This window comes from Marmota marmota, unplaced genomic scaffold (genome assembly GCF_001458135.2).
Source record: "Marmota marmota marmota unplaced genomic scaffold, marMar, whole genome shotgun sequence".
NCBI classification, from domain to species: Eukaryota; Metazoa; Chordata; class Mammalia; order Rodentia; family Sciuridae; genus Marmota; species Marmota marmota.
The window spans coordinates 10,516,920-10,539,274 of record NW_025999853.1 but is presented as its reverse complement, the minus strand read 5'-3'; the positions used below and the strand labels follow the sequence as shown (position 1 = coordinate 10,539,274).

General features: G+C 39.9%; 1 protein-coding gene across 5 annotated transcripts in view; it reads left to right on the top strand.

Moving 5' to 3' along the window:
- Ano4 (anoctamin 4) overlaps nucleotides 1-22,355 on the top strand; it is a 372,166-nt gene that overhangs the window by 246,859 nt on the left and 102,952 nt on the right. For all 5 annotated transcript variants that reach the window (XM_048803237.1, XM_048803234.1, XM_048803236.1 and 2 more), the window contains one exon: nucleotides 10,541-10,672. In XM_048803237.1, coding sequence (XP_048659194.1) covers nucleotides 10,541-10,672 — 132 coding nt within the window. The remainder of the gene's footprint in view (nucleotides 1-10,540; nucleotides 10,673-22,355) is intronic.

Sequence of the window (22,355 nt, the reverse complement as noted above, 5' to 3'; positions counted from 1 at the left end):
GTTCCTCCCAACTCTGAGAGCACAATGGAAATATCAAGTCCATGCAGATATTGTTTCAATCTGTTGATGAAATCTATTCCAAATTCTGAAAGGAATGGAGGGTGGGCCTTACCCTTGTCCAAGTGCACCAAGTAACCTTTACTCAGTAGAGTCAGTATGTGTGGGACAGATCACCTCCTCTGGGATCATAAAACCTACATTAGCACTGTATGGCCTTGGGCAAGTTACTTCACATCTCTGAGCCTGTTTCCACACTTATAAAATGAAGATACTAATTTCTACCCTATAGGGTTAATATGAGGTTTGATGCCTAGCATATAGTAGTTGTTCAAAAATGGTATCTATTAGTGATTATTATTTAGAATATTCATAAGAATGATCTTGTGTCTTTACATACCTCCTATTCCCTTTCTGCTTCTGAATTATTATCCATCTAAGCTGTTTCTCCTTTCTTCTCTCCTGTGACTAGTCTACTAACTCTCTGGAAATTTCTGATTTTATGTGCCACACAGTCATTTGTATTCCATTTATATTCCATATACTCTCCATTTATATTTTCTATACAGGCTCCACTATTTGCACAGTCATACAATTTAAACCTCAGGGTCACTCTAGATGTTCTACCCCCACCCCTCACTCAATCAGCCTCTCAGGTTCTGTATATGCTCCCCCATGAAAACTTCTCAAATCCACTCATCACCCTTCATTCCCACTACCATTGCCTATTTCACATTGATTTATCTTCCTGCTTCTGTTCTGACCCTCTTCCAAACTGCAGTCATCTTCCTCAAGTAGCAAATCTGATCTAATCTCATGGTGGTTGCTCTACAGTAATGAAAATAAACTGAAAAGACTTACTTAAACACAGCACTTGATAAATTGCCTTCACCCATATTTTCCTTCCCACCACTCTTAACTATTCATAGCTTCCAAAGACATTATGCTTACTGGGGTTTGCATATCTTTGCTTATATGGTGCTTCTTGGTAGCCCTTTCCCAACTTGTTCACTAAAGTAGTATCTACTCTGTATGCATTTGGGATTTTTTTGACCAGGGTATATGATGCCTCTTTTCTGTTGTCCCATTGGCACCCAATGTCCCCATCACCACCTTGTGCTGTACTCTATGATGTGGAATCCATCTCCCCATTTAGACGGTTTTTAAAGGCAAGGATGGCCATTCAATTCTATATTTTCTGTACCTCAGATGTAGTAGGTGGGATGAATGAATTCATGAATCTCCATATACATGCATGAGAAATGGAGTAGAGAAAAAGGAAATCATAAAAGAAGCATAGAAAAACCACATCTGCCTAAAGTGTCAGATACACTTAGAACAGAAACATTTGCCTAAACAACGAAAGAGGGATGAATAGAAAATGAGTGCTTGAAAGGAAATGGTGATAACAAGAAACAGAATCTCAAAGTTTTATGGAATGTCAATGTCTTCAAGCCCAGTCACTCATCAGTCCATGTTTGAACAGCTCTGGAGATGGGGATTCCCCTAGCCATCCATGGGCAGTTCTGACAGTCAGAAAGTTCTTCCTTAAACGAAGCCACAATTTTTCTCTCTCTAGCTTTTCTTCTCTTTGATCATAGTTCTGTCAAAACTGGAGACAAAAATTAATCTACAGAGCAAAAAAATGCAAAAGATGTGAGTGAGATTGTAACATTATAGGAAAAAGATTTTAGCACTTAGCCAGCATTGAAACATTGAAAGTTGGGAAGAAAGAGGTTTTCACAGTTAAGTGATTATGAAAATTTTCTTGAAGGTAACATAAGAATGGAAATCCATCAGAAATGGAGGTGTGGTGAGGAAGATGGTGGTTTTTCTTTTAGTAATTCTGCATTATAACTCACAGAAGGTCTTTGATGTGCTGGTGTCCTGGAAGCCTTTGGAACTGATGGCAAAGTAGTCAAAGCAAGAAGAATCTAATTTGGAAATCAGTGGCATAGAAGTCATGACCTTAGCCCAAGGAGGGTATGGAATTTCCTGGTAAAGGATATAAAGAATGAAGAAGACTAATAGCAATTCCTTGGCAAGACTATGTTAAGGGAACCAGAGGAGAGAGGAGGTTGAGAAAGAACAATTTGAGAATAGAAGGAGAACAAAGAATGGGCAGTATCAAAGGCACTAGGAATGAGTTTCCATAAGGAAGTGCAGTCTTCAGCTTCTGAATGATGAGAGCTGAGAATCTGCTAGGGATATTTAGAAAATGTTGATTATCTCCATGATAGCTGTCTCCATAGAGGTTGTTCTCATTGTGCATCAGGATTATAAGAGGACTTTTAAAAACAGATCACTGGATCCATATCCAGAATTTATGATTCAATAGATTTAAAGTATAGGTTGATAATTTGCATTTCTATCAAAATCCCAACTGATGCAGATGCCGCTGGTCCAGGACCACAATTTGCAAACCATGACCTTAGAGTGGAAGGTATGGGAAACCTCTTTACAGCTGATAGGGAAAGAAGGAGGACCTGATGCATCAGAGGCAGTGAGGGTTCATTACAACTTAATAAGTTTTATGATAGAAGAAGAAATAAGGGACATGATTTGGAATAGGAACCAAGAGGAGGGAAGCAGAGTAGACCATGAGCACATGATCATTCACTCTCCACGTGTGCAGAGGAGACGTCTTGTATGAATGAAAACTTGGGAAGTCCTTGTTTTCAGAGCTGGAAGAACAACTTACTAAACCTGATCTTTAGCCTGAGAAAGTAGATGCTCATTCAAGTGCATAAATCACAATTGTGGGAGAATTCAGGCATTGGAGGGCACTGGAAGACTGTGTGACAAATAAAGGAAAACCACATCCCAACAATGGTAATATGACATGTTGATCTAGAATGGCCTCTTAAACAGGCTCCATTGCTTGCCATATAGCACTAAGTTATGAACCCCACTGAACTGATGTGACTTTCTGAAGCCCAAAGTCTTGTGTAAATTTTAAAATGTAGTTAAGTAGAAAATTTTGCTTCAATTTTAAATCTAGGCTTTGTCCCAGAACTGACTGACTGAGATGATAAAGAGGATCCGTCCCTTTTTGCTAGCTCTGGTATTCCAAGTTGAAGGGCACATCTCTGACTCTGATCTTGATACTACCCCAGCAATGAAAGACTTGACATCTAGCATTCTCAATCTCTCCCATCATACCAAATATGGATATTTAATTTTAGCTTTTAATTTCATCTATGTTAAATTATATTTAATTTTATAGTTCCATAAAAGCATCCCTGAAACAAATCTATCTACTTTAAAGATAAGATAAATTAATTAAAAATTCTGAAGTTTCTAAACAGGCAGAGAAATAAAATGTCATCTTCTTCTTATTATTTTTTTTTCCAGTATCTTCATTTCAAAATGTCACCTGACTTCCCAAAGCACACTCAAATATTTCAGACTTGTATTTTTGGAATAAAAATTCTTCTTATCCATCTAGTTCATCTATTAAATAATGCTTTGGATCTTGTCTTTGCGATGCTTATAGGCATTATAAATTAACTATCCAATAAAGAAGGAGGATTTATCATCCTCCTTCTGCCTTTTTTTTCCCACCACAAAATAGTACAAATATAGTCCGTAGAAGATGTGATTATAGAGCAAAATCTGATTACTGTGGGCAGTTTACCACTAAAGTCTCATTTCTACTCCCTGCTTTCCCCTCCGCCCACCACTGCCAGACTTCTATCCTTTATGATACTTGACAGAGTGAATGCCAGGCCCTATTGCATTGTAAATTCAGTGCATCACAATCACAGCAGGTGAGCATACAAGCAAAATGACAAAATGGCTTGTATTTTTCCATTCCCATTTTTTAAAAAAAAATTAATATATGTAAGTTGTTCCAAGTCTTTGGACTCTTGCAAGGTATTTGAGCTATGCCCCAAATTATAGTCCTGTGGCCTAAAAGAATCATATTAACTTGCAAAGATCTCTAACTCCTATCCAGGGAGAAGCTATAAATGTGGTGAACTTTGCTCTAAGAAAAAAAAAAAAAAGAAAGAAAGAAATTCAAGCCTTCTGTTTTCTGTTGCTGCCTCCATTAAACACACACACACACACACACACACACAACAACAACAACAACAACAACAATAACATCAAAATTTTATCTGTAGTTTCTCTCTAGACATACCATTTCTGAAAATGTTATTTGTTAGAAAAATGAGACTAATCTGGTCTGGGGAAAAATAGGTGTATGTATTCATTTATTTTGGTACCAAGGACTGAATGAATACAGGGGTGCCTAACCACTGAACCACATCCCCAGCCCTGTTTTATTTGTTTATTTTGAGAAAGGGCCTAAGTTGCTTAGGACCTCACTAAATTGCTGAGGCTGGCTTTCAACTTGCGATCCTCCTGCCTCAGCCTCCAACCAGCTGGGTTTACAGGCATATGCCACCATGCCTGGCAATGTGTATTTTAAACATGTCTTTAAAGTACACATGTTTCCTTTCATTCAATATGATCAAGTTTCCTTTTTTGGTACAGCGGATTGAACCCAGGGGACCTTATCCACTTAGCCACACCCCTACCCCCAGCTCTTTTTTATATTTTATTTTTAGATAGGATCTCACTAAGTTGCTTAGGGTCTTGCTAAATTGCGGAGGCTGGATTTGAACTTGATCCTCTTGCCTCAGCCTCCCAAGCTGCTAGTATTACAAGTGTGTGCCACCACGCCCAACCGTGATCAAGTTTTCATGAGTGCAAACTCCACCTTGGATTTTAGAGTTCAAGGGAAACGACTCGTTTCATCTACCTCAGGGTACATCTGCAGTATCTGAGTGGGGACTCTGCATATGGAGTCTTTGCATATAATTTATAAAGGTCCACTGACAGGTCAGCATGTTAGGAAGAAGGCCCTGTGCATAGGGCCTTTTTTCTAATCATCACCACTCATAAGGTGGGTACGATTATCTTCCCTTTACAGCTGAGAAAACCAGGTCAAAAGGGTTAAGCAGAAGCTTCCTAAGATGCACCTTGGGAAGCCAGGCAAGCCTACCCATGTGCTAGTACTACATTGGCAGGCCTCTCCAGCTGCTTTTCCAAGAACCTCACCAGCCATGAACCAGCATTGAAAGAGGTACCCAAGCTCAGTCTCAGTACAACCTTCTATGTAAAAGTCCAGATATTAACCTGACAAGTCAAGGCCAGAAATGCCCAAGTGGACAGTTCATCCTCTCTTTATTGATTTGCCTGTGCAGTCTATAAGAGGGTTTTTGCTCAGTAAATGGAAATGGAATAAATGTATCCAACCAAAATCAATGTGAAATCATTAATCCAATGTGTTCTCTTTTCTTTTCTCTGTCCATGAAGACTTGAGGAAGTTAAATTTCACTCTAACGCTAAAGAGACAAACGGGATGATTTCTGATTAGTTTGGTTCCCAACTTTAACCCATCAGAGTAAATTTCAGGTTTGCCCATTTAGGGATGTTTATTAGAAGCAGCATGATATCAACGACCTCAGTATACAAGGGATAATCATAGCTTTTGAATTTCTGTTAGGAAGAGAGTTCTACATAAAAGTTTTCTGTCATTATCATCATCATTTTTTTTTCATCCAGGAAACCACTACTTCATTGAGCCCTTTATACATCTAAGGCCTTGTGCAAATACTTGCTATTAATTGTTTTGTTTAGTCCCCACTCTTCCTAATGTGATGGGCTCTATCAGCTCAGAGAGGTTTAGTTACTGGCCCAACCTCTCACGCTTCGCAAGCTGTACAACTGGGCTGTGAACCTGCTCCCAGCTGACTCCAGAACCCACTGCTGTATATGGAAAGTTTTCCATTCACTGTTGTTTCTTTAAAATGATACAACCAAAATCCTGCCCAAGTCACCAACAGCAAGTAATATGGAGAGAGCATATTATTGATCATCAATTTAGAGATGATGGCACTAAGGCTTGTCCCAGGTCACACTCGTGTACAGTGGTGGAATTGAGAATCCAGCTTGAGCCTCTTGCTTCCCAGCCCAGTGGCTCTTGCATGGTGTGTTTCTCCTTTGCATGGCTGAAGGAGATCCTCAGCAATGTCAGTCCTCAACAATGTCTCAGTGTGGCAGTTTGGAAACGGAAATGTGTTTGTGAAGAGCAGCCCAGGGCAGCATCACATATCTTGTCCCTACCACAGAGAAAAAGACTCCCATTCTCAGAGTCCCCTACCTGCGAGGTGGGAATAGCAGCCTGTGGAATGGCAGCCTTGGTACCTCCAGAGCCCAGCTCACCATGGCCAGGCCTCAAGGAGAGGGTCAGACCAAGACTATTATTAAGAGGTGTATCAGTGTCCATTGCTGTCCTAACACATTACCACAAATTTAGCTGCCTACAACAACACAAACTTATTATCACAGTTCTGTAATTCAGAAGTCCTGTGGAGGAGGGCTCAGCTGATTTCTCTGTTCAGGGTTTCCCCAAGCCTACACCAGGGTATTAGGCAATCTGAGCTCTTGTTTGGAAACTTATTTGGAAGAGAATCTGCTTCCAGGCTCATTCAGGTGGCTGACACAATTCTAGTTTGCACAATTATAGGACTAAAGTCTGTTCCTTTGCCGGCTGTTGCCTGAAAGACACTCTCAGCTTCCAGAGACTACCTGCATTCTCAAGCTGTGAAACTTTTCATCTTCTAAGATAGCCATGGCATATCAAATCCTTCTTATGCCTTGATATTCTCTGACCTCTCCTTCCTCCACATGTAACCTGCCTCCCACAAGAGAATAATCTCTGCTTTGAAAGGACTGATGTGGTTAAACTGGATCCAGGATGTTCTTTCTACCGTAGTCTGGAAACTTGTTTATGTTTTCAAAGTCCCTTGTGCCATGTAACCTAACATATTCACAAGTTCTGGGGATTAGAGTGTGGGCATCCTTGGAGAGCAATCCTGCCAACCTCAAGAAATTAACTTCTGAACATGTTTGAGTGTTTGTTTCCATTATTGTGAAAAACACAGAGCATCAGCAGGCAAGTAGGATGAAGCCTGGAGGGTCCACGCTTTGTACCGCCTTTGTTCAGGCTCCCCAGGGATGGCCAGTCCATCTCCACCACCCTGCAAGCCCAGCCAGTATCTTGGGAGTTTTGTTTTTAAGATGTTCTTTTGCATGTCTTTATTCCACTATCATGTTTTTTTAAAATCCAGTTCTTTAGTTTTCTGTCACTTTCCCCTTCGCTCTCTGTGGTCCTCAAGAGATCACTAGTAATGCTTGATATCCGCCTCACAGTTTCTCCAAAGCATTTCACACACACTATCTTTTATGAGCCCCTTAACCATCCTGGAGGATCAGTAAGATGGTGATGATAATGATGACTATTATTACTGTCAGCCTACTTTATAACCCTGGAAAACAAGGCTCAGAAAGGTGAATGACATTGCTAATAAGCAATAGAAGCAGATTTTAGGTACCTGATGGCAAAGCCCATCTGTCTTCTACCATGCCAGTCAATCTCCCTTTGCTCCTTTCTCACTTCCTGTTACCCTCATGTTCCAATTAATTAATCATTTTCATTACCCTGTTCTACTCTCTCTTCGCCATCTCCACATTTCATTTAAATTGTGGTGCCACAGCTGGCTGCTAAAAGCTGCCATTTCATTCCCATAGAGTATTTATGCTTGATTTTTTTTACAGCTTTGTTTGTTTTTATCCACACTGAGCACTGTACCCAGCTGCATTGAATTCATAGTCATTGCATGCAGAGCCCAGATTCTGCAAAATGTAATCCGATTAGTGCTGCATACTGGAGATGTGTGGGAGGTAAAGCTCTATTATGGAAAACCTTTGGGCCAATGTCCTCTTTCTCGAATCAGTTTTAAGGCAATCAGATGGGGAAAAAAAAGGCAAGGCACTATGGGGAAGACTACCAGCTTAGTGTAGGAAGTCTAATTTATGAGTCCATTTAAGGACTAAATCATTGAGCTTGGGCAGGCAATAGAGGCTGGCAAAGCACAATTAACTGAATTGAAAGCAAAAAGAAATGTTAAGAGGCAAGCCAGTTGCTCAAATCCTTACTTTTAAAATAAAAAAAAAAGAATAAGAAAAATCTTGATCATCATAGCCAGATACTGTTCTGAAGACTTTAGGTGTACATTAATCAGTTCATCATCACAGCTCTATGAACTGGGTATCATAATCATGCCCATTTGGCTCATGGGAAAAGTTGAGGCTCAGCAAAGTGAGGTGAATTGCCCAAAGTTGCACTGCTCACATTCATTCACAGAGCCAGGATTTGAATCTAGGCACTTCAGCCCCAGAATTGATGTTCTCAATCACTGCATCATGCTGCTACTCTGAAGCCCATCATCTCGCTATAGTTTAAGTATCTTTAAAGAGATGATTAAGGTCAGGGTAGGACAAAGAAGATGAAGGATGGAGGAGATGGAGATTTTTTTTCCTTTGTGGGGATTGGGGTGGAGCTTTGGACCCTTTTAATCTACTATACTTTTTGGCTGTATGACCCTGGGTAGAATCTTTACTTCTTTGTATGTTGGGGAGAAGATATGGGAAGAATTCCTTTCGGGGTCTAAGGCAGCTGTGAGATTCTTTCCAGCTGGGACATTCAGGGATTCTGAGAAAGGACCACTATAGTAAGGCAGAGTTAGAGTCACAATGAGGCTGGACTAATGCTGAGGATAAATGAGGTGGTAAGAGGAATTACCATTATTTTTGTGTGTCAGCTTGACTGGGCTAAGGAATGCCCTGATAGCTGGTACCACATTATTTAGGTATGTGTCTGTGAGGGTGTTTCCAGAGGAATTAGCATTAGAATCCATAGACTGAGTAAAGAAGTTGACTATCACGGATGCAAGTGGGCACCATCCAGTTCATCAAGATCCAGGATGGAACCAAAAGATGGAGGAAGTGAAAATGTGCTGTCCGCTGGAACTTGAACATCCATTGTCCTGCCCTCTGGCATCAGCACTCCTGGTTCTGTGGCCTTCAGACTCAGATGGGGATTTACACCATTGGATTAAGATTAATGCAGGCCAAGAAATCCCATGACTTGTGGTCTGCAAAGAGAAGGCCTAGGAAATCTCATGGTATGAGTCCCAGTTCAAGTCTGAAGGCTCTCTGTGCACCAAAGTTGGAGGGCCAAAGAAAATGAATCCAAAAGTTAAAGTAGAGAGCAAATTGCCCTTCCTTTGCCTTTTGGTTCGATTTGGGCCCTCAACACATTGGATAACGTCAGTCTTCGCTGGTGATGGCCAGCTTCTCAATCTACCAAGTCTACCAATTCAAAAGATAATCTCTTCTGGACACATATTCATAGACACACCTAGAGTAATTTAGTTTTACCAGCTATCTAGGCATCCCTTAGCCCAATCAAATGTACACATAAAATTAACCAACGCAGTCACTGAATGTGATAAGTTACCATGAAACATTTCCAATTTAAAAAAAAAATGAAACATGACTGAACTGTATATGTTTTCAGTTTATAGAGTCATTAAAATATTTTCTTCTCCAGAGGAATTTGTTTCCTCTAGATCCCTTAAATATCCTCATTATCAATTGTGTAGTGATCCCTAAGATCAAGTCCAAAATCTACATTTTGGTTTTGGCTTTATTCACTGGCTAGATAATGTACGCTGGATAATCTTCCTCTCAGTGGTCCCGTTTGTGATGAGTAATGTGAAACTGGTACCTAACATAGATGTTGTTTAATCTGGGGGAAGGGGAAGGCAAAGGTGTTTTAAAATCTGGCATTTTTTTTTGTTCCTTCTATTGGTTTACCATGAACAATGATTGAGAACTTGCCATTTGGAAGCCAGAAGTGTTTATCAGTGGAATTCAGTAGGACTAAGGGAACAGGGACATAGTTGGGGAGAAAAATGTGGCTTAAAAACCATGTTTGCAGCACTGTTGTTTCTTTGGCACCATTGTATGCACTGGTCAGAAAGACACCTTGTGACATGATACCCCAGGATCATGAGAACCCTGAAATCAGCTAGAAAAGGGAATGAAAGCTGACTGACAGGTGTGCTATGTGCTGAGAGGCAGCACAGAGATGGTGTGAGAGACAGGAAGCAAACCACAGCACCAGGCTCTGTGTCCACAACTCAATCCACTGGGATGTGCCGTCCATCACTTGTCCCCCAGAGAAAGTTCATAGCTAGAGCTCTTCTCTGACATCAGAGGTTTTCCAAACATCTAACAAATCTCTAGCACCTACAAAATATAGGAAGTTCAGGTCTCTGCTGATTTACTTAGGGACGATTGGCTTCCTTTCCAGAGCCTTCCATCCTTTTGATGGCTACTTGAACATTTATTGGCCTGTGGGTAGACATGGAGCTCATGGCTGCTATTTCAAAGGTGATAAAATGGAGGCCCTTCTGTGAAATGGAAACCACACTGGGCTTCCAGCTCTCCTCTGCCCCATCTCTGAAGTAGGGCTGCCATGAGTGCAGTGAGTGCCAGGAGTGTGTGTGTGTGTGTGTGTGTGTGTGTGTCACCATGATGGCTCTGTGGAGATGTCTCCCCTGTGTTTCGGGCTGATGCTGACTAACATGCTGTCCCCTTTGGTCCTGCCTTCCATGTACCACAGGATCGATAAACAGATAAGCAGGTTTCGGAGATGGTTACCTAAGAAGCCAATGAGGCTGGACAAGGAGACACTGCCCGACCTGGAGGAGAACGACTGCTACACTGCCCCTTTCAGCCAGCAAAGGATCCATCAGTGAGTGTTTTGTGTTAAAACCCCCAAATTACTAAGGGGGTGCAGCTGTGGCAGAGCCTACCTTCGTAGAAGGAGCAGTATAGTGTCCATCTCCCCTAAAAAATGTCACATTTATATCTCTTTTATATCAGCCAGAGGAAGCTGATGGCTATAACAGAAATCCCCACATCTCAGTGGCTTAAAATGTTACAATGCTCTTTGTAGGTTTGGTCTTCTCCTTGGTGATCAGGAGACCCAGGCTCCGTCTGTCTTATGTTTTTCTGCCAATTTCCTGTGCTCGGAGGGTCCCAAAGGCTCACCTGCTTGCAGGCAAGGGAAGTGGTACCTCTGGCTCCTTAGAGGATTTTTGTCTTGTTGTTGGTTGGTTTTCAACTCAGTTTGCTTCTCAGTTCCCCTTCCTTCAGCATATCATCAAACTGTCCCAGGAAAAGCCACATCACCTCTCAGCCCACTTGCTGACTCATCCATCAGACTGTCTCAGAATAGTAATTTGTCACTTTTGACATGTGGGAAGAAAAAAAAAGTTGGCTAAGTAACTGAGGTGTCTGTAAAGAATTGCAAAAGTGATAGAGAATTTACTCTAAAGTTTTTGAGATGACAAGAAATGTTTGCTGGAAGGCAGGGTAGGTGTTGGGAGAGAAAAGCATGCCAAAGACTATAAACAACTAGGGAAAAATAGTCTCCCCAAAGGGATATAAATCAGGTCAGCCCTGCCTCACATTCAACCAGACTCAGGAATTCCTGGCCTTCCCTGCTCTAACCATAGTGACAATTTCAGTCAAAAATGACTTACCTGAGAGGGAAAAAGGACTGACAGATTTAAAAAAAAAAATAAGTTGCCAATTCTGAGGAAAAAAAAAAATTAACCAGATGACAGTTGTCAAGAATTTACAGGAAGTGCAAGGTGGGCGCATGTTTCAGTAACAGAAAATCAATTAAAGTCTGTGGAACTACAGAGGGTAAAGGAGAGAGAGAGAAAAATGAAAGAATAGATGTTCTGCATCAAAATGTACCATGCTCAGGAAAATCAATCTAATACAAAGGAAGCAACTCACAAAACTTTTAAAATAGCCAAACCTTGGATCCCCATGGTTCACATTGTGTGAACATTTAAAACATGAAACTCACAACCCTAGTTAAAATCTCCATGGAAAATGGGAACTGAGAGGTATTTAATGTTAATTCAGAAATCAGGACCTCTGGGTGTTTTCCTAAGAGAAAAAGAGCAATGAAACCTGGCATGTTCCCACTCTTAATTTAGATCCTTGCTGCATTGATGTTGTTTATCTTGGAAATTTTTTAGAACAATTGTTTTTTAAATCCTTCTAATGTGGAGTCTGGTTTACATGCAGATTTTCCCTTTGCTTGTCACCTGCTTGGAAGGGTGACTAGCACAGTGCAAGGGGGTCTCAACATTTTTGATGATGGGTAAATGATTACATGCATAGGTGGGGCAATGGTTGGTTGGGTGGATGGAAGGATGGATGGATGGAGGGGAGGAAGGGATGGATGGATGGAAGGACAGAAAGATAGATGGGTAGATGGATATGTATATAGAGGAATCAGTGGTGTGTATGTTATACCAGGATTTTGTTTTATTTCAATGGAATATAATAAAATGAAAGATGAAATTCTGCCACACTATCACCACTTCATGCTGGTTATATTCCTGATGTTCTTGCTTTAGAACAACACTTCTCAGCATGGATCTCAAAATTGGAAGCATTTGGGATCCCATTAGGATTTCTAGAGATTTAGAACTGAGAAACATATTTTTACAAGTATTTCTAAAATATCTAACAAATGAGAGATGATAGAGTTATGGATAGAGATATTCAACCATCTCACATTTGAGAGGCCTTTTTTTTTTAAAAAAAAATACACTTGGGTATTGATTCACTGAATAATTGAATAGTTGAACAGTCACCAATTTAGTATCTACTTCTTACCAGGCATTGTCTGGATATGAAGGATATAAAGACAAATAATACAGTCTTTACCCCAATATGCTGATACAAACTATTTTAAATAGAATGATGGGTGTGACCTAAAAGTAGAAGTGCTCAGTGGTCCAGATTTGGAAAGAGATTGGAGAAGAAAGTGCTTGATGAGGGTTTAGAAGGATAAGACTTGCCCAGGTAGGTAGAGGGAGCAGGGGCAGGTTACCTAAGAAGACAGAGCAATATATAAAAGAACAAAGGATAAAAAGGTGATATTGAGGAATCACTCATAGTCTTCTGTGAATGGAGTTATAAGGTATGAGGAGGACCTAGCATTATTGTTGGATAAAGGAGAGAGATCAGTGGAAATGAGTTCTCAAGACAGGAGAACCAAGAAGGGAGTTATGGATAGAGGTATTCAACCATCTCACATTTGAGAGGCCTTGTTTTTGTTTTTGTTTAACACATACGTCCATAGGGATAGATGAAATAAGGCAAACCTAAAAACCCGGCCTCTTGGGACCAAGAGAACAGAGGCAGTTCTGTTATGGAAATGAGAGGTGAAAAATAAAGTGTCTAGAATGTTACAAGGGGTGGGAATTTCTTTCTGTTTGAAAATTTTTATACCACATGGGTGACATCCTTTTGATTGTAGTAAAAAAGTAAGACTTGAAGAATGTTGACTGTCAAGTTGTAAACAGTTATTGGTATAATCAGAAAAAAATATTCCCTAAAGATGCATTGAGGATGTTATTAATGGGTTTAATTTAATCAGAAGTAGCTGCTTAATGAGCTCTGGGAGTTGTGACATGATATCCTGGCTTTGCAAATGTAGTCCAAACTCTCATGTGACTTCTTGGCTTTGCAGAATGATATTATATTTGTTTTGGAGTAAAAGAGAATGATAGAAATTAAAGTATTTATACATGTACTGGGGGCCATGAATAGAGAAATTTTAAATTTTAATAAATAATTATCAAAATGGGTAAGTACCTTAAAATATTAAATTTTAATAAATAATTATCAAAATGGGTAAGTACCTTAAATACTTGCTCTCGGCATAAAACTCAGACTCCTAAGTTGGTCACTAACTCCTGCTTCCATTCCCTCTGCTATATACTTTGGCCATACTGAGTTCTTTGACCTCCTTAACTCACCCTGGGCTCTTTTGTCTCCTTTTTATCCTGGCTTTTCCTTCTACATGAAATAACTTTTCCCTTAGACTCCCGTCTGCCCAGATTCATCAGAGACATTTCTTCCAGAAAACCTTCCATAACTCCTGGTCTCCATCTCTAACTCTTGAGTAAAATGCACTCTTATGTCTTGGCAATATTTTTAAATTTTCCTTAATTAATAGTACCATCTCTTTTAATTGCCATCTCTAAGACTCCTTGAAAGATTGTGTCTGTCCCACCATTTTTAAATGATGTACAATAACGTTTGCCAAGTTAAAAAAAAAATGAGTACATTGAAATGAAATTATAAGGATCATGTGAGTAGACAATAGAAATGAAGTGAAGTTAGCTGACTGCACACTCACCTCAAACCAACTCTGAGGAGTCCACCTCCACCTCCATTATTCCCTGTATCAGGACAGCATTAGTTCATTTGCTGAAACTGGAGCCTGAAGGCTATTTTAGGCCCCACAAGTGCTGCTTCCCACATCTTGTGCATCTTCCAGGCTGAAGGCTTTATATCCTAAATGAATCTTTCCCCCTCCTTTGCCACTATTATCTTACTTTTGAAACTGAGATATTCACAGGTCACACCATTTCTGGACTTTCTCATCTCCCATCCATTCTCTTGGGGAATACTGAGTGTTTTCAAAATATCTATCTAATCATGTCAGTCTAATTCTATGTATTTTTTTTTTGGTGGTGCTGAAGATTGAACCCAGGACCTTGTGTGTGCAAGGCAAGCACTCTACCAACTGAGCTATATCCTCAGCCTCAATCTAACCCTATTTTTAAAACTTAAGATTAACACCAGAATTGTTGCTATGGTTTACAAGGCTTTGTGGTCTTGCCACGTGGCTGTCTCCCCCCAGCCTCACTTGCCTTTATGGCCTTCCATCCTGCACTACTGTGGTCCAGACACATGCACCCTCTCTTAGTCCTATGGCCAGACTGTGCTTCAAGACATCTATACATTCTTTTTCCTCTCCTGGAATACTCCTCCCTTTCATCTAGTTTATTCCTTTTACTTTTCAGCACTTATAATTGGGGGGGGGGTATTATACATACTTATGAGGTACAATGTGATGTTTTGATGAATTTGAACATGGGTACCAATCAAAGTAGACTAATTAATATATCAGTCATCCCAAATTTATATCATTTCTTTGTGAGAAATACCTCCAAAATTCTCTCGTAACTATTACGACATATGCTATGGATTATTGTTAACTATATTCACCCTACTATGCCAAATACCACCAAAACTTATTCCTCCTATCCAACTTAATGTAGTACCTGTTGACCCACCTTTCCTCATTCTACCTCCTCCACTACTTTCCTGGTCTCTGGTAACCACTATTCTTCTGTCAACTTCCATAAGATCAGTGTTTTTAGATTTCACATATGGGTAAGATCATGCGGACTTGATCCTTCAGAACTCAACTCTAATGAGTCTTCCTGGGAAGCCCCTCCCCCCACACAGAGTCTCTCCCTCCCTGCCAATTCTTCCAAGGATCAGGTCTCCTAACTCTGTACACTTTTAGCAGAATATTTCCAACATAAAAATTTTCAAATTTGACAGTTTATGATTATTTGAGCATTAAATGGGAAATGCCTGTCTTTCTAGGTAAATTCTGAATTCTGTGGAGGCACAGGACGTATCTAGTTTTGTTCACACTCTCATCTCCAACACCTAACACAATGCCTAGCATACAGTAGGCACTCATTACTTGTTTAGTAAATGAATAGGTTAAGGATAAAAGTAATAAAGGCAACACAGAAAAATCTAATTGCAAATCTTTGTTTTTAAGCTCTATTGTACAAAAAAACCTGAAATTGAGACTCCATTAAAAAATAAATAGTCTACCATTCTACTGGAACCTATATCTGTGTTTGAGAAGCAATCAAAGCAAACCAGTGGTAGACATTTCTATAAGTCAATAATGCCATTTGGTTATTTTATGTGATATCAACAAAAAGTGGGCTTACAGTTGGTAAGGCTCTTACTATATGCCAGACACTGTTCAAAGAACTTCACTGCCCTCACATGACCCTGTAAGGCCGTGGATGTTACTGTTATAACCATTTTACAGATGAAGAAAGTGAGGCACAGAGAAGTTAAGCAACCTGTTATAAGTCACACACACCCAGGATAGATGACTTGCCTAATCCCGCATACCAGTGGTTAAACACTGTAGAAATTTTTTATTGTTCATATCATTGTCTAATGTGGGCTTCCCTGTGGGAAGAAGGCACAATGTTCCCATTCCATGTAGTCACTCAGGTGCCTAGAGTCTTTTTTTTAAATTGATTTTAAAAAACGACAGCGGAATACATTATAATTATTATTTCACATGTATACTACAATTTTACATATCTCTGTATATAAAATATGTTGACACCCAATTCGAGTCTTCATACATGAAGACAAAGAATACTTTGGATTCTTTCTATCTAAAAATTCTACCAGCCCCTAGATTCCTTATAGACAAGAGAAAATAAAGATAGGTGATTTTTTAAAGGAAGTTTCTATTTTTATGGGCCAGGCATAGAGGCAGTATACAGCACATTCATCAGCTTTACAGGGGCCAGAGCTCAGGCATGTGCTTACTCCTGACTCAGGAATGCTGGGAAAACCATCTACCTGTTTGCCCAGGAGGAAAAGGGAAGCAGGCTTGCTGAACAAGTAGTGATGGAGCAGGAATTTAAGTTCGGATGGGGAGGCTCCAGATCTCACACTGTGAACCATTCTGTTCTACTGCAGGATTTCTCAACTTCAGCACTATTGACAATTGGAGCTGAATAACTTTGTTGTGGGGCAACTGCTCTGTGCATTTTAAGATAATTAGTACCATCCTTAGTTTCTGCCCACTAGATACTTGTAGTGTCCCTTTCTCTTTTAGTTGTGAGAATCAAAAATTTGTCGAGACATTGCCAGATTTCCTCTGTTAGTGGTGGTACCAAAATCGTACCTTTCCCTACCACCTTGATATGGGCTCAAAATCATACCTCTCCCTACCACCTTGAGAACCAATGTTCTAGTGTCTTTCGTCACATGACACTCTTCAAGCAGGATAATCTACTCTCTGTGATAAATTAAACTCCACTCTCTTTGATAAATTAAACTCTGTGAAGACTATGATAGACATGTCCATTTAAACACTAATTTATTCCTCTTCACCTTCTTGCCCGTGAATGTTGCCCTGCTAAAGTATCACCACTCTTCATTCTTAAAATGACATTAGCAGAAACACCCTTGAGGCAATTACTTTCTAAGGTAAATACCCATAAAAAAGGTTTTCTGCTGCTGGTAAATAGAAAAAAGGAAAATATGAAAGAGATTCATGTCACTTTTTATATTAGATATGCTGTATATTCTTTCAACAAATAGATCACTTTTGAATTGCCTTTTAAAAAATATGTGCTAGATACAACTAGAAAAACTTTCCTCCCTGTACTTTCCTTATTTATATCATTACTGTTGTTTTACTTATTTTTATAAAACTATAAAAAGTGAGGTAAAATTGAATACTGACTACTTCCCAATAGAAGAATCTGAAATTTGTGCTATATAGTACATGCTTATGTGTAAGTACATATTCACTAATTCACATGCTGCATGTCAGTTATTGTTCTGGGTGTTGGGAATCAAGAGTAAATAAATAGACAAAGACCCCTGCCTTCTTCAAGCTTATGTTTTAGTTGGGGATGACTGGCCATAAATTACAAACCAATGGTTGTCATCCAGGGGTGATCTGTCAATGTCTAAAAACATATTTGGTTGTCATAACTCTAGTGTGGAAATTGCCACTGTCCAGGGATGCTGCCAAACATCCTATAATGCACAGAGAAGCCCTCACCATGAAGAACTATCCAGATGTCCAAGTCAATAGCGACAAGGCCAGTGTTCTTAAAAAGTCAATTTGAAATCCAGCGCATAGGTGATTTAGGCTGTGGATAACTAGTGTAGAAGAAATGGGTAGGGTCGGAGCTATAGCTCAGTGGCAGAGCGCTTGCCTAGCATGTATGAGGCACTGGGTTCAATCCTGAGCACCACATAAAAATAAATAAAAGCATTCTGTCCATTTACAACTACAAAAAAAATTTAAAAAGAAATGAGTAATAACAGCCTGAGGATGAGGGTGCAAGTTGCATATTTAAAGACAGGGTTTATATTCTTCAGGTTAGGCTTCATGGAAAAGGTGTGACTGGACTTGCAGGAGGTCTCAAGGGGAGGGAGAGAGCTCCAGGTAGGGGGAAGACCAGAACAAAGACCTGAGTGTGGAGCATGTCTGGGTATTTGAGGGACATAAAGAAGGCCATGTGGCTGGGGCAGAAATGACGAGGAGAAGTGCAATAGGGGGAGCTGGAGAGGTAAGAGGCCTGTGTAAGGACTTTGACTTTTCAAAGTTAGTTAAGTCATTCTGATGGCTCTGTTAGGAACAGATTATAGGAACAAGGGTAGAAGCAAGGACGAATTAGGAGGCTACTGTAGTCATCCAAGTGAGAGACGATGTGTGTTTGTGTGTGTGTCGATATATATATTTAGTCAGCTTTTTTGCCACTGTGACTAAAGGACCCCACCAGAACAACCATCGAGGACGAGAGGTTTATTTGAGGGTTCACGATGTCAGAGGTCTTAGTCCACAGAAGGCTGGTTCCATTCCTCAGGGCTCAGGGTGAACATCATGGCAGGAGAGTGTGGTGGAGGGAAGCAGCTCACATGATGATCTGGAAGCAGAGACAGCATCCACTCACTGAATACAAATATATACCCAAAGCCCTGCCCCAATTCCCACCTCCTCTATCCACACCCTACCATTCAGTTAATCCCTATCAGGGGGTTAAATCACTGATTGGGTTAAGGCTCTCACAAACTAATCATTTCTCCTTTGTACCTTCTTGCACTGTCTCACATTTGAGCTTTTGGGGGATACCTCACATCCAAACCATAACATTATATATATATATATATATATAAAGTTTCTGTCTTTTCAAAATCTGTAATGAAAATATGTGCCACATATAGCTCAGCATGGCCCCATTTCTTTGCAAAGCGTGATTATGCACAAAGTATTTTAACTCATGTATCCTGTGCACATATGAAATAGACATTATAAAATGGTCTTCTGAAATGAAGTCTGCTCACATGCTTTTAGACTTCTACCTGAATCTTCTAGTAGATTGAGATCTCCTACCTAGGAAGGAACTATGTACCTGGCATTGAATGGCACCTAGGGAATTTGTAACACCTGACACAATAGAAAAGCAGTAAAGCAGAGTTGGCGTTGTTGCTGCTGTTGAAGGACAGAGCCAGGGCTCCAGAGGCAGGTCCTCTCATCACAGTGAATATCTCTCTAAAGCCCAGACATACAAATGGAAAGTGAAAAGTACACTCCATTGTGGTCTCCTTGTTCAACTTTAATTTTCCCTTGACTTGTTGATTCATTGTTGGCCTCAGTTCTGCTGATAAACCGTCTTCTCTATCAAAGATTTTGTGGTGATTAAATTCTGTTATCAAGAATAATATCAGGGCTGGGGTTGTAGCTCAGTGGTAGAGTGCTTGCCTAGCATGTTTCAGGCACTGGGTTCAATCCTCAGCACCACATATAAATAAATAAAAATAATGGTTCATTAACAACTTAAAAAAATTCAAAAGAATAATGTCAACAAATTTTTTTAAAAAGAATAATGCCTGATCCCAAGATATTTAATTCATATATTACACCTTTTAATTCATGTATCGTGTGCCATATACAAAATGGGCATGACATAAACACCACATGACATGAAGTTGGCTTACATACTCTTTCTTCCCTTCTATCCTGTGATAATAAAAAAAGATAAAGGAATAACAAAGTCTTTAATAACAAAATAGCATAGCTATTATCCCTTAGGGACATATTAACCACAGAAATCTTGGTGCTGAGGTCATCAAGGGGAAAAATTGCTGGGAAGACCGCAGTGAAAAATTCTCTGTAACCCCCCTTTGGTTGCCTTTCTATCCTCTGACTTTGTTCTCAGTGGAATAAACCAGCTGACTGTGGAAGCTAGTTGTAAACATTAGTGATCAGTCCATCAAGTAGTGGTAACAACAATTGCGATAATCAAAGTGAGAGCAAACACCATTTACTAAGCAACTCCTATATTCTAGGGCTATGCCACAGACACATTAGAACTCCATGAGGGTGTAGGTAAATGACAAGGTTAGAGAGACTGAGTGGCTTGCTCAAGATTGCCCTGGTCAATGCTAGTTTAATGAACAGGGCAGGGAGCAAAGCATGCCTTCTCCACAGTGCTGCCACGTGAGTGGAGCCCAAGTACAATTTTTTAGCAACATTACATTAGGAAGAAGCCTATGGGCATTAAGATATCTCTTTGCCTTTGGAACTTATTGTTAAAGCATTTGAGGTGCCTTAAGAAGACTGTTTTAGTTAACATTTTCATTGCTATGATCAAAAGACCTGACAACAACAATGTAGAGGAGGAAAAGTTTATTTTGGCTCATGGTTTCAGAGCTTCAGTCCATGGTCAGCTGACTCCATAGCTCAGGGCCCAAGGGGAGATCATGGCAGAAGGGTATGACAGAGGGAAACAGATCAGCACATAGAACCAGCACATAGAACCCAGAAATCAGATAGAGCTCTGATCACTAAGGACAAAATACAAGACCCCAAATCATATTCACTGTTATCTACTTCCTCAAGCTACACCCTACCTGCTTACAGTTACCCAGTTAATCCAGATCAGAGGATGAATCCACTGATTAGGTTACACCTCTTGTAATCTAATGAAATGTTCTGAAACTAAAGAATATCATTTAGAGTAGGCATTCAAGTTCAGAAAAAAATAGTGGGCTCACATTTGCAGCCCTCACTGAACTACGTTTCTTGACAAATGACTCAGCGAATTGGACTTTCAGACTAGTGGGCAGAGTAGAAGGGAGAAATATAGTAAGTCACAAGATTCTGATTGTCAGAGAGGTATCAATTCCTTAGATAAAGGGATGCTTCTTGTAGCATTTGACTCTGAAATAAATTCTTGCACAGTAGTATTGAGGGCTTTGAATGAAACAGTGAACATCATTATCAGTAACCTCCTAAGTGCAAATGCTTTTATAGAGTCTGTTTCTGGAAGGTTGGGCAACATGATTCTATAGAATTAATTGCTCATGATCATCATCTTCTGCAGGAGTTTAGGCAGGGTGTCCAGCAAAGTACTGCAGTATACCCCTGAACTAATTGTCTTTGTTGTTCGAGCTTTATTCCACACAAAAAATAAATAAATAAAGTTGAGAACTGATTAAATAGCAAATAACCTCAATTCCATTAGAATGTGTACCTATGTTTGAGAGGCAATAAAAGCAAACCAGTGCATATGCATCTCTAAAACATCAATATATGATGCCATTTGGCCCTTTTATATGTTATCACCAGAGATGAGGCTAGAGGCTGCTTACCAGCCATGGTTATTTGGCCACCTTCGCATCTGACCCCACAGAAAAAGAGCTCTCTACTACTAGCCAGCTGTAGAAACAGGCTTTCAGCATTAGTCAGTCATTTTATTGGATCATTATACTTTCAGAAGGCTCCTCTCAATACTCAATTTCAGAAAAGATAATTCAATAGTACCCCATGGAATTTATTGCAGAATTATGATAGATAACATTTGTGTGGTGCTTACCAGGTTCCAAGTTCTTTGCAGTTACAAATTCATTTAACCCTATGAGTAAGTTATGGTCATTATCCTACATTTTTTTATAGAGCAGGGAACTAAGGCACAGAAAGGGTAAATAACGTATCCAAGTTCAGAGGGTAAGTGTCAGGGCTTGGATTCCAAAGCCAGTCATTCTGGCCCCATTCTTATTCTCCTAACATTACATGTTAGTTTTCTATGGCTGCTATAACAAATCACCATGGATTTAATTGCTTAAAGAAATAGAATTTATCATCTTAGAGTTCTGGAGGCTAGAATCCAACGTAGGTCTCACTGAGCCAATTTCCATTATGGAGCCTCTGGATGAGAATCTATTTATTTGCCTTTTCTAGCTTCTAAAGGCTGTTACATTCTTTGGTTCATGGCACCTTCCTCTATCTTTAAAGTGAGTGTCACATTCTCTCTGACTTTACTTTTGTCATTGTGTCTTCTTCTCTGGTTCTGTCTTCCTTCACTTTTTTAGGGACCCTGGTAATTACACTGGACCCACCTGAAAAATTCAGGAAACTTTTAGTCTGTTTAGTGTTGCTATAACAAAATACCCGAGATTAGGTTCTTTATTTTTTTAAAAAAAGGTTTATTTAGCTCAAAGTTCTGGAGATTCAAGAGCATGGCCCTGACATTGGCTTCTGATGAAGATTTCATGGTTAATAACCTCACATGGTGGGAGCAAGTTCAAGAGACAGAGGTCACAAGGTGAGAAGGAAAGCAAGAGAAAGCTGGGAGAAACCAGGGTTGCTCTTTGACAACAACCTGCTTGTGTGGGAACTAATCCACTCCCGTGCTACCTAACCCACTCCACAAGACCACCTCATGAAGGTCCCACCACTTTTCAACACTTTTACTTTGGTG